The sequence below is a fragment of the Eucalyptus grandis genome, chromosome 3 (genome assembly GCF_016545825.1).
Source record: "Eucalyptus grandis isolate ANBG69807.140 chromosome 3, ASM1654582v1, whole genome shotgun sequence".
Classification (NCBI taxonomy): Eukaryota; Viridiplantae; Streptophyta; class Magnoliopsida; order Myrtales; family Myrtaceae; genus Eucalyptus; species Eucalyptus grandis.
Window position 1 is genome coordinate 24,266,576 of NC_052614.1, and position 12,871 is coordinate 24,279,446.

General features: G+C 38.9%; 3 protein-coding genes across 3 annotated transcripts; all 3 read left to right on the forward strand.

Moving 5' to 3' along the window:
* The first annotated feature begins 501 nt into the window (after positions 1–501).
* Positions 502–1,416, forward strand: LOC104439380 (U-box domain-containing protein 39). Its single transcript, XM_010052456.2, has one exon. It carries the CDS (start codon positions 502–504, stop codon positions 1,414–1,416), a length of 915 nt encoding a protein of 304 aa, XP_010050758.2.
* Positions 1,417–3,903: 2,487 nt separating this feature from the next.
* LOC104439379 (F-box protein At3g07870) lies at positions 3,904–5,130 on the forward strand. The gene has a single exon (XM_010052455.2). The coding sequence runs from the start codon at positions 3,904–3,906 to the stop codon at positions 5,128–5,130; it is 1,227 nt and encodes a 408-aa protein (XP_010050757.2).
* A 3,920-nt stretch (positions 5,131–9,050) lies between these two features.
* On the forward strand, positions 9,051–10,280 carry LOC104439378 (F-box protein At3g07870). Its single transcript, XM_010052454.2, has one exon. The coding sequence runs from the start codon at positions 9,051–9,053 to the stop codon at positions 10,278–10,280; it is 1,230 nt and encodes a 409-aa protein (XP_010050756.2).
* The last annotated feature ends 2,591 nt before the right edge of the window (positions 10,281–12,871 follow it).

The window sequence follows — 12,871 nt, forward strand, 5'->3', positions numbered from 1 at the left end:
TTGAAGCACTTAGTAAAGACCTCGTTCTCTTGCATTCTAGCCCTCAATGCATCTCATCTTGATGCTGGTTTTTACCGATCTTTCTGAATTGCTAATTATTTCCTCTTCGAGTTTCACGTTAGCTTACAATTTTTTGTCTTGTCCTGATGACGAGAGCCGTTTCTCCTCTGCTCTTTTGCTTTTTCTTTCCTGATTAGGATGCAAGCGTCGGACAGCGGTTTGTAGGTCTTTATGTGTTTTGACTAGACAATAGATTACAATCTGCTTCTCGAATGCGTGTCCGCATTGATGATGCATGCAAGGGCGTTTTTGCTTTGTTCGTGCTTGTTACAACAAAGCAAAGGAGATACTTCCGAAGCTATCACGCCTTGGAACTATCTCCACCTTAATCATCATCACCTAGGTTTGCAGGAGTCCCACCTTTCTCCTATCGCCCATCCGAGCGCCTCGCCCCCCATCTTTCTTTGCAACAACTTCGTCGCCTCCAAGAAGACGCAAGACATGTCCACTGCTCGGACTCGCGACACCATCTCCGAATGCATCTCCCAAGCCCAGTCGGGCTCCAACGAAGCAAAGGAAAGAGCCCTTCAGACGCTCGCCAAGATCACCAAAGTCAGCCCTCTAAACCGGAGCCTGCTTGCTCAAGCAGATGGAGCGATCCCTGCTTTCCTCAGGCTCACTGAGTCCGACTCTCCCGTTGTTCGAGCCCTGTCGCTCTCCATCCTCTTCAACCTCTCCCTCAACCCGGACCTCAAGCGGCCCCTGGCAGACATGGAGACCATCAACCGTCTCAACTCCATCATCCTATCTCCTAGCTCCCCTGAATCCAGCAGGCTAGCAGCCTCCCTCGTTTGCAGCCTCGCCATGCTCGACAAGAACAAGGCCAAGTTTGGGGTCGCAGGGACCGTCCAAGCATTAATCAAGGCGATCTCTGGCCCAAACAGCGCGGCCTCACACCACTTGCTGAGCTCACTGGCTGAGCTCGTGCAGTTCCACGGCAATTGCACCCTGGCCGTCCGATCGGGCGCGGTACCAATGCTTCTCGGGTTGCTGGCCAGCACTGATGGCGAGGACTTGGTCGGGACCTCCTTGGCCATTTTGGGCCTGCTAGCCCGGTTCAATGAAGGACTGAATGCTTTGATACGGACGGACAAGATCGTCGTCTCGATGATGGACGTGCTGAAAGGGAGGTGTATGCTGAGCAAGGAAGGCGCAGCCGAGATCCTTGTCCGGCTCTTCGACGAGAGTGAGGGTTGCACTCGAGAGGCTCTGAGATTGCCGGAGTTCTCAACCGTTTTGGCCGATCTTTCGGTCCGAGGGTCGGCGAGGGCGCGGGAGAAGGCCAGCTTCTTGATGAGGAGGTGGATGGAGGGTGACACTTATGCTGATGGGAACCAGTTACTCCTCCAATGGTAGCTGAGGTTGCTTTGCCCTTGGCTTGCCTAGTGAACCTACTGATTTATTAGGAATGGTTAGGTGCAAGCAATAATCAGTTTGTTCATTTGATTTCAGCTTTTCTATTCTGGTCGATTATATGAGAATTGTTATTCATGATTTCAATATATCTTGCTAAATTAGGACGACATAAATTCAATTAAAAGGTAATTATTATTTTTTAAATTATCATTAAATAAAATGCGAATTCATATTACTAGAAGAAAAAAGCAAATAAGCAGGAGATTAAACTCCCAAAATTAATAGATTTCGATTGGAAGTCTCAAAATTATTTCTCACTTATATACCTTTGTATTTCTTACATAAAATATACGTTGAGTCGGGAGTTTCGAAAAATTTATAAAAGGGCAAGAGTTGAAAATACAAGTCGCCCCGGACATGTTTTAAATAAATAAATAGATAATTCCAAAGAAATTATTTCTAGATTCAGTCATTACTTGCATTTCTATTGTCAGTATCCTATGTTTCATTAAAGTAATCTCCGCCTGCGAAATCTCTTTCTTGCGGCGGTACTACATCTGCAGCAATTTATTATGGCAATTTCATGGCAAACTTCTCCTGCCACCGGAACAATAGGTATCCAGTTGCATAGTAAAAAAATTTCTATTATCGACTTATCTTCAATTGTTAACAACTTACTAGGCGTTCCAATAAATTAGCAAATTACCAACTTTTATATGAAATCACTAATCTTAATTTGAGAGGGCTCTCGATTTTTTTATGATAAAGTAACCAACTAGTTTGAGATTATTTATTTTTATTTGAACTGCTTATCATGTTACCAATGTTGATTGTATTTTTTCGGAATTACCATTTTCTCTAATGACATGCCGATTCTATTGGAACTACCATGTCCTTCATGGTATCAACAACTTTATTTAAAAGTACTTACCGGCTCTTTTTCTCGAATGCAGTTATCAATTAGTTTTTGATTATCTACTTATATTCGAATTACTTACTTCTTTTCATTTGATCAATGTAATTCATAGTCGAGTTGCGGCAAATCAAAAAGTTGTTTTCACCTTTCAAGAAAGCATTTTACATATCGTTTACATAGCTGACATGGTATAATCAATCCATGTAGTCTATGTGGTATGCCTAACCAACAATATATTTGAATTTGAAAATTTTCACACGTCACCTTGCTTCGTCACCACATGATAACCTCGGGCACATGAAACACCTCGTGTTTTAAGGACGACTTAATTACAAGTTGCCTATATCGTCCGGCCGTATTTGGAATAGAATCAGGGACAAAATCATTTATTAAGTAGAAGGAGAATCAGATTGCCTTCCTTTAACCCAACCTAAGTTTGAGATTTTTCTTTTCCTCCGCATTACTTCATCTACATCAATTTATTATGGCAATTTCACGGTAAACTTCTCCTGCCATCGGAACAATAGGTCAATCTAGTTGCAGGGTAAAAAATTTCTATTATCGACTTATCTTCAATTGTTAACAACTTACTAGGCGTTCCAATAAATTACCAACGTTCACTTCCACAACATATTAACATGTTGAAATTACCAACTCTAATATGAAATTACTAATCTTAATTTGAGAGAGCTACTGATTTTTTTATAATAAAATAACCAACTAGTTTGAGATTGTCAAATTTTATTTGAGCTGCTTATCATGTTACCAATGTTAATTGTATTGTTTTGCAATTACCATATTTTTTTAATAACATGCCGATTTTATTGGGACTACCATTTCCTTCATGGTATCAACAAATTATTTAAAAATACTTACCGGATTTTTTTTCTCGAATGAAGTTATCAAATAGTTTTTGATTATCTATGTATATTCGAATTACTTACTCCTTTTCATTTGATCAATGCCATTCATATTCTTGAGTTGTGGCGAATCAAAAAGTAGTGTCCACCTTTCGAGTAAGCATTTTACATACTGTTTACACAGCTGATGTGATGTAACTAATCCACATACTTTGCGTGGTGTGTCTTGCAACCGACAATGCATTGAATTTGAAAACTTTCACACATCACCTTACTTCGTCACGTGACATTGCCACGTGATGACTATCGACACGAAACATCTCGTGTTTTGAGGACGACTTAATTACAAGTTGCCTATATCATCCGGCCATATCTGGGATAGAATCAGGGACAAAATCATGTATTAAGTAGATGAAGAATCAGATTGCTTTCCTTTAACCCAACCTAAGTTTGAGATTTTTCTGTTCCTCCACAGCATCCTAGCAATAATTCTGAACATATATATCCATTTTTTCTTGAAATTTTTTTTGGGCCGTCCTTTGCCTATTTAACTAAACGGCTATATCAATCACCGCGGACATATATCAACTATATGCTTCACCAAAGTCCCACAAATTTTCTCACAAGTTTTGCCAAATTGCAAGATCAGTGAGTTTTTCTTTCTCCTGTCCTCTTTGATTCCTAGAACCGTCACCCGGTCCGACGAGTACCATGGAATCGCTCTCCTGTATCCTTCCGTCCGATATCATGGTGAAAATCCTTGCTTCCTTACCGGCCCGGTCTCTCGTCCGGTTCCGCTGCGTCTCCAAGTCGTGGCGTTCGCTCTTGTCTGAGCCATACTTCTTGACAATGTGGATGAATCGCAGCGGGACTACCCTCCTGGTGGTCCCGCTGGAATGGGGAAATCGCGATCAATGCTCCTTAGTGTTTGAAAACGTGTCCATAGGAGTGAAGAAATTGAAGCTGCCATTTGGGAACAGATGGTTCTCCTTATCCGTGGTTGGTTCATCCGGCGACGGCGCTCTAATATGCTTGACCGGGCTTTCGTACGTACGCCGTCACGAGAGCAAGCAAGCGGTTATCCTGTGGAGCCCGTACACGGGCAAAATCAAGGCCCTTGGCAACGAGGGTTGCGTCCAATGCCGTCGGTGGCCCGTTTGCACCGAATCTCTAGTTCAGGGCTACAATTCGGCATGCTGCAATCGATATGTCGTCCATGGTTTCGGGTACGAGCCGAATGCCCGGGACTACAAGGTCGTGAGGATTACTTATTCGTACGGCGATGTGAGACAAGTTTATTCTCTGGTAAGGTCATGGCATGTCGAGGTTTATAGCCTAGGCAGGGACACATGGAAGAGCCTGGGCAGGCCCAATTTCACCTGGACGGTTCGTGGCAATTCGCGGGCATTTGTCAATGGTTCCGTGCATTGGCTCGCGGCGCCTTATGCGAACGCGTGTTACAGCTCGATCGTGGCCTTCAATATGAAGGAGGAATCATTTGGAGATTTCATCTGGCTGCCCCGATCGGACGATCTCTTGCAATTCTCTCTGAACCCAAGAGGCAACGCGACACTCTCGGTATCATGCGGTTCACTGGCTCTGATTGCTTTCGGCAAATGGAACCGAGAGGAATGCGGCATTTGGGTGATGAAGGAGTACGGTGTGGCTGAGTCGTGGACCAAGCAGCATCACATTGTGCTACCGATGGGGCCGGTCCGAGCGGTGTTGGGACTCACCGGGCGTGGCAAGATGTTGCTACGCATGGTGGATGAGAAGTTGGTGTGTTGCGATGTTGAGGATAAGCAGATGAATGAGGTTGGAATCCAGGGAGGCAGCCCTGATTCATCTTTTGATGTAATTGATCTGGGAGGAGCAGATCCTACTCTCAGGAACCAAGCCGGGGGACGTTCAATGTTGACCATAACCAACCTCCAATAAAGAATTAGGTTTCCATACATTAGCAGAAAATCTACATATGCTTTTTCAAAATTAGATAATTTTCTAGTTTTTGTTTTGGTAGTATTGATGTTGTGCGCATTTTGAAACCAATCCGTAAAAGTTTGGTAAGAATTATTATGATTAATTAAGTTATGTATTCTTATGCATCATTTAGAAATAGTTGTCATCGCAAATTTATAAGTTCTCTTATATATACACACACATTTATACCGTGAATGTCACAGGAAATAATGCAATTTATTTCCTATGGGTGGTCAAATTTGTTTACTCAGGATGAATATGTTGTACCCTTTTTTTGTCCGCACCAGAAGTTTATTTATTCCTTTGCAATCAAACTTTGTTCTTCCTCGTATTGTTCATTTCAAACGCCCGTCACACTTTCACTCGACAATAAACTAATTCCATCTGCTTATTAATGGCCGCATATATGAAAAGATAAGTGATAAAAGCGACCTCAGAGTTTTCCATCACCAAAAGCAAAAAAAGCTAAGGGAAGAACTAGCGGGGAGGATGACGGGAGTTTTAAGACTTAAAAGCACAAAATAAAAATTTGAAGGCTCAAGATCCGAATTGATAAAAGTTTTAGGAATCCTATTGTAATTGTCCCATTCAAAATGATAGTGAGTTCATGTGTTCTAGAGATGAGCCCAAGAAATCTAATTTATTGGCATCTTGAATGACAATGCGCCTATGCAAATTAACTGTCTTCAATATAACCAATTTTCAATTATTTTGTAATCATGAAAATATTCACGCATAAAGTATTTGAACTCTTGGACATTAAAAGACAAAAGCTTACCTCAATGTGATTTGTTTTAGTGCGGCTCATGAGTTACATAAACGAGTTCTTAACACTAATGTACCAAATCCAACCTCCGAACAAGTCTTTGTACACTCATTTTGGCTAAAAATACTTCTTTTTTACTTATCAGGAACTCATCCCCTCATGTTAGTTTCTTGCCGCCATCTCTTCCATTGATCGAGTGTTTATCGATGATTTCATCCTCCCAATATTAATAGATGACAAAGTTTTGTTTGTTTAAGGATATAAGTAAAGTAAGATAAAGTTAAAGGGTTAATATAATGAAAAACCCCACATTAGTATTTTTTTTTTTCGAATCTCCTACATTAGTTCATCTATTATAAATTTACCAAAAACAAACCTTAAACTGGAAACATTTATGAAAAATTTATCCTCTGTTGGTTTATGTCAAATTTATCGTCAAAAAACTAAGTTTGATGGCATATGGTAGTTGATCGGTGTATTAGTTTGGAGTTTTACCCTCCTTTTGTCATAAGTATTAGTTTGTGATTTTTGTAATATTATTCTAATTTAACATAAATTAACATAAGGCTAATTTTTTTATAAATGTACAAGTTTGGAATTATTACATCAATAGTCCATAATTTGAAGTAAGTTTATTATAGGTGTACTAGTTTGAAGTTATTAGTGGTCAAAAATAAATTTGAGGGTAAATATGTCTTAGGTGTATTGGTATGGGGTTTTTTATGGTAAAAAAATTAATTTGGGATAAATTTATCATAAATGTACAAATTTGGGATTTTTGTGATATTAACTCAAAGTTAAACTATATTTTCATTTGTCTTATCTTGGTTTTTGCTAAAAAGAAATTGTTGGTTAGGTGGTAAAAAGTTCATCTCTAGGGTCTTATCAAAGCATCCTTTGGTTTCGTGAAAAATTAATCGTTTGAAAATTATTTTTCTAAAAATACGTGCTTTGTATAAAATAATTAGTCAATGAAAAATATTTTCATCATTGATATCAATTTATTTCTAAACATATCATTTAGTTTTTAGTGATATAAAACAATCATTTTTAAAAAATATTTTCAAATCATTTATTCTCAACGAAAAAAATTGAGCCGAAGTGCTTAGTGATTTTTTATGAGCAAATCAAATTCACGGAGAAACTAGGAATAGTTTTTTTTTTTTTTGATCTCCTTGTTCAATCTTTTGTTAATGTGTTGAGAATAATGCCATACTTATCTTCCTATGTTAAAATATCAATATTTATTTAATTATAATACCATCGTAAGCGTTCCATTAAATTACCAATATTTATTTCCACAAAATTTGCAGTAAATGAATAACTAATCTCAAAAAAATTAATTTCTAGATTTAGCAAATCATTTCAACAAAATCTAACAATTTCTAGTTATTATCGTGATATTATTATCTATTTCTTCCCTTGAGTATTTTCATATTTATATCATTGTTTCATTAAAGTAATCTTAGTTTGTAGTCTCTTTCTTGCTGCAATATTACATCTACATCAATTTATTATGGCAATTTTGAGACAAACTTTTCTCACCATCGGAGGGATAGGTTAATCCAATTGCAAAAAAAAAAAAAAAAAAAAAAAAAAGAAGAAGAAAATGGAAAATTCCAAATAAGGGCTTAAAGTACCATTTTAAAAAAGAAGAAGATATTTTTTCAAATAAGGGCTCGAATGCAATCATTTTCTCAAATAATGGCTTAAATGGAGTTTATTTCAAATAAAGTTTTGAAGTGACTATATTAATCTCAAAGAAGGGTTTGAAATCACCAGCTCGTGAAGGGAAATTTTATGTTTTAATTTTTTTTTTGTTTTTTCTTACTTTTTTATTTTCATAAAAAAACCAACTAAAATTTAAAAAAAAGCAAAAATATGGGTGGGAGGGCTCCCTCCTACCTAAGGCCACACCCCATTGTCGATGGGGTAGTGAAGATTGCTGCGGGGTTAATAATAATAATAATTTTTTTTTTTTCTTCTAATATTTATTATTATTACTCTTCTTCTTCTTCTTCTTCTTCTTCTTCTTATTCTTATTTTTATAATTTTATTTAAATTTAAATTATGTTTGGACGAAAATATCCTTGATCAGCTAGGATATTTTGTAGCTAGCAAGTTAGGCCCTTATTTAAAATAGCTATGATTCCTTCAGGGTTCTTTGATATTGATATAGCTATTTTGGGCTTTTATTGAAAGAACATTTCAAATCATTATTTGAGAAAATAAGGGCATTTTGGGCACTTATTTGGAATTTTCCTTGAGAAAAAAATGTGTTTCGACACTATTTTTGTGTTGAGAGTCAAGGACGTCCTATATTAAATTACCAATATTTACTTAATTATTAACAAATTAGTTAGCATAACAATGAATTATCAAAATAATTTCCTAAGCATATCAATGTGCTGAAGTTACCAACTCTCATGCAAAATTAGTAACTTTATCATGTTACCGACTAGTTTGAGATTACCAATTTTGTTTTAGCCACTTATCATGTTACCAACATTGATTACATCGTTTTAGATTTAGCTAATTATGCGTTCTCCTTTTCAAGAAGCATTTTATGTATCTTTTATATGACTGACGTGGCGTGACCAATCCACATTGTCTAGGTGGTGTGCCTCACAACCAACTACGCAATAGAATTTGAAAATTTTGACAAGTCATCGTACGTGGCATTGTCACGTGATATCTCTGACGTGCAAAGTTCCTTCTCATCTTTTAAAGACGAATTAATTACGAAGTTACTCTTATTGTGCGGACGTATTTGGGATAGAATCAGGAACAAAATCATGTATTATGTAGATGGAGAATCAGATTGCCTTCCTTTGAAGCAACCTAAGTTTGAGATTTTTCTTTTCTTCCTAGTATCCTATCCATATTCATGTTTTTCCTTATTCAGTAATTTTTCTTAATTTTGGGGCCAGTCTTTTGCCTATTTAACGGCTCTATCAATCACCACAAACACAAAGCAAGTGCTTGCTTCACCAAAGTCCCACAAATTTTCTCACAAGTTGTGTAATTGCAAGATCAGTGGGTCTGACCGGCACTTTTTCTTGCTCTTGTCCTCTTTAATTCCTAGCAATCTGTCTCCCGGTCCCCGAGTACCATGGCATCGCTCTCCAGTATCTTTCCATGCAATGTTGTGATCGAAATCCTCGCTTACTTGCCAGCCCGGTCTCTCGCCCGGTTCCGGTGTGTCAGCAAGTCGTGGCGTTCGCTCTTGTCCGAGAAGTACTTTCTGACGATGTGGTTGAATCGCAGCGGGACCTCCCTCCTGGTGGTCCCGTTGGAATGGGATATTCGCGACAAGTGCTCTTTAGTGTTCGAAAATGTGTCCATTGGGAGGGAGAATTTGAGGCTGCCAGTGGGCAACGACTGGGTTTCGTTATCCGTGGTCGGTTCGTCCAGCGATGGCGCTCTAATTTGCTTGACCGGGCTTTCTTTCGTTCGCCGTAATGCGAGCAAGCTAGCCATTATCCTTTGGAGTCCGTTCACTGGCGAAGTCAAGACTCTTAGCCACCATGATTACATCTATTGCCACGAGCGGCCCCTTTGCGCCGAATCTCAAGCTCAGGGCTACAGTTCGGGATGCTGTGTTCGGTATCATGTCCACGGTTTCGGGTACGCGCCAAATGCCCGGGACTACAAGATCGTGAGGATCACTTACTCGCGTGGCGTTGCGAGGCGGGCTGTTGCTTCGATAAGACCATCGAATGTTGAGGTTTATAGCCTAGGCAGGGACAAATGGACGAGCCTGGGGAGGCCTAATTTCACACGGACGATTCGTGGCAATTCGCGGGCATTTATTAATGGGGCTGCGCATTGGCTCGCGGCGCCTAGAGAGGATGCGCCTTACAACTCAATCGTGGCCTTTGGTATGGAGGAGGAATCATTTAAACAAGTCATGCCGCTGCCCCGAAAGAGAAATATCTCGCAATACTCTCTGCATTCGAGAGGCAAAGCGACACTCGCAGTGTCATGCGGTTCACTGGCTCTGATTGCTTTCACTGTATGGGACCGAGAGGTATGCGGCATTTGGGTCATGAAGGAGTACGGCGTGGCCAGCTCCTGGACCAAGCAGCATCACATTGTGCTACCGATCGGATTGACGTGCCGAGCGGCCTTGGGACTTACTGGGAATGGCAAGATTGTGCTTCGCATGGTGGATGAGAGTTTGGTGTGTTGTGATTTGGGGGATAAGCAGATCAGTGAGGTTGGAATCGGGGGAGAAGGCACTGAGTCATCTTTTGATGTCATTGATTTGGGAAGAGGAAATCCTTCTCTCAGGAACCAAGTGGGTGGGGGCTCCCCGTTGACCATGCTCAACCCCCGATAAAGAATTAGGTTGCATAACATTTACAGAACTTAGAATATGCTTTTCAAAAATAGATGATCATCTATCATTTCTGTAGTTTCGATGTAATGCGCATTTTATTATAAGTTTACTTATCGTCCAATTTCGGCAGCTATCGCCAAAAGTGTAGTAAGAATTATTATGATTAATAAACTTATTTGTTTGTGTCATTTATAAATAGTTGTCATTACAAAACTAAAGATTTGCTTTTATATATATATATGCGCGGGAGCGCTTGTGTGTTTCACTAGAAATCGGTACCTATTCCAATTAGTGTTATGCCTTTTACCAAATGTTGATCTTTGGTTTTTTGTTAAAGGGGTTTAGTGGCGATTGTGATAGGAATCAACTTGTGCAACAAAAATCAAGAACAACAAGGTTTAAGGAAAAGAATGCAAGTACTGGAAATTAAAATATTGATAAACTGAAACAATATGTAAGTTTTTGTGATGATGTTCGTGTCTTACAACAATTATACACGGCTTTATAAACTACAAAGTACAATCACTAACAAGCAGCAACTATTCTAATGATGATTACAACCGTATCTCCGTAACTTTAGGCTCCACCGTTGCACATTAACTTATCGAGTCACTGGGCTCATCCATTGATCATCATCATCATCTTTATCTTTAGTCAATGTCTTCATTCTACCTCGTTTCTTCTTTTCCCTCCAATGCGAATTGGCATCATGTCGATTCCAAATATATGATTATTTGTTAGTGTTGGAAATATCGGATTCCCAAAAACCGGATTCGACACTAAATCGAACCTCTAAAACGAATGTGGAAGACAAGCCTAAGAATAACATGTATCACCGATCGAAAGTTACACTACATAATCGAGCGTACCTTATTGTCCACAGATTAAACACCGATGTTGAAATTCGAGGAAGAATCTGATCCCGGTCTACCAATGAGCCTACTGTTGATTCAAAGGGGGAACTTACGTTGATTTTGGGAGAGAGAAAAAGAAAATCGCACGTACGTCCAAAATGTGCGTTTTCTTTTTCTTTTATCCTCTTAAATACGTCTTCTCCAAAAGACGTGTCCTTTCAACAAAAGACGTCCCCCCCAAAAATTACAACTTTTCAACGTATCCCTCCATCCATGAACTCTAATTTTGTGAGCCAGGCTTTTAAGTCCAACATGGACAGACGAGTCAACTTAGGCCCATCATATTAATAATTAAAACCATCAGTTAGTGAAAACATATATTATCTTTTAAATATTGGAAAATATACAAATGATTACTTGGTGAATTGATTAGACGTGCATTAATACCCCTAACATTTAGATTTCCAGAAACTGATGGTACTTACGTGACCAGCCACACCGATATGTACGATATATGTACTTGATAATTTTTTGTTTAAATTTTTGCGTTCATCTTCAAACCTCCAGCCCACAGGCTCTGTACCACGCACTCCTTTCTATTTTAAACCTCCATTGTTGTCCTCTTCAAGCTCATTTCACTTGCGTTTCGATGGCTTTGAAGACTCAAGCTGCATTAATGCCCTCGACATATCTGTCATGCTTCAATAGACTGAAAGAGGAGGGCGAAAGCAACGATCTTCTCCAGCTCCTCCACAAACAGGATGAAGGTGCCCAGCAGCAACGTATTCTTTGGTCCCTCAGGAACTATTTTCCTGACATGCTGAGGCAAACTTGCTCATTCATATGACCTCTATTGTTGAGTATGCATGTTCTGTTAAATTATGTCTCGAGTTTGAGTTTATATACTAAACCAATCTGGTGTGCCCTTTGATCCGAATCAAAAATTGGATTTAAGAGGACGGTGAACTATAATGTTTATTTTGAAGGTTTGTTAGAATCCTTTTCTTTGTTGGAGTGTAACCAAGTGGGTTCTTACTTCCAGAGGATGGATTCTTCATTGGCCGTATATCACAAAGGGACCACATATTCCATATATAAACTTGTTGGAGACCGTATAGCTTTTGATTGGGCTTAAATACAGAATGATTTGTGTTTTGAGTTTTACATCAAAATCCAAATTGTATTGTTTATTTATAAATATGGAAACACTCGAATGTATAAATAATTGCAACTCTAATTCTTCGATCATAGTAGATTATTTGATGTTGACTTTTTCTATGAATATAGGTACCGATATTCGGATTGAGTTATGTAAATCATTAGTATTATTTATTGCTTCTCATTTATTTCTCTAATGAATTCGCGTTGGTTTAAATTGCAAAATCCTACCAATTTCCGCGTTAATTTTATGATATGGGCCATTAGGTCTTGATTGATTTGAGGCTATTTCTTCTTTTGACCTAAGATTTTATCAGTGGTATCTTAGGATGAAGTCCCATGTGTATTTGAGAAAATGCCAAAATCGATGTGACTCTTCAATTAATTTTTACGACTTAAATCTGGACCTTGGCCTTCCGAGGCTATTGTCAGCTTTTCGTCTCCATAGATCAATTACTTTTTCTTCCGGATGGGGCCAATTTTCGATCACCCCCTTAATCTATTTGGTATCCCTGGCCTTCGTTCGTATGGGGTTGGAGTTGGAGATTTGAATCTTCCCAGTGGCAATATTTTAAGCAT

Excerpts from the sequence above, each read along its gene's own strand:
- LOC104439379 (XM_010052455.2), top strand. The coding sequence starts at position 3,904 with ATGGAATCGCTCTCCTGTATCCTTCCGTCCGATATCATGGTGAAAATC.
- LOC104439380 (XM_010052456.2), top strand. The coding sequence starts at position 502 with ATGTCCACTGCTCGGACTCGCGACACCATCTCCGAATGCATCTCCCAA.
- LOC104439378 (XM_010052454.2), top strand. The coding sequence starts at position 9,051 with ATGGCATCGCTCTCCAGTATCTTTCCATGCAATGTTGTGATCGAAATC.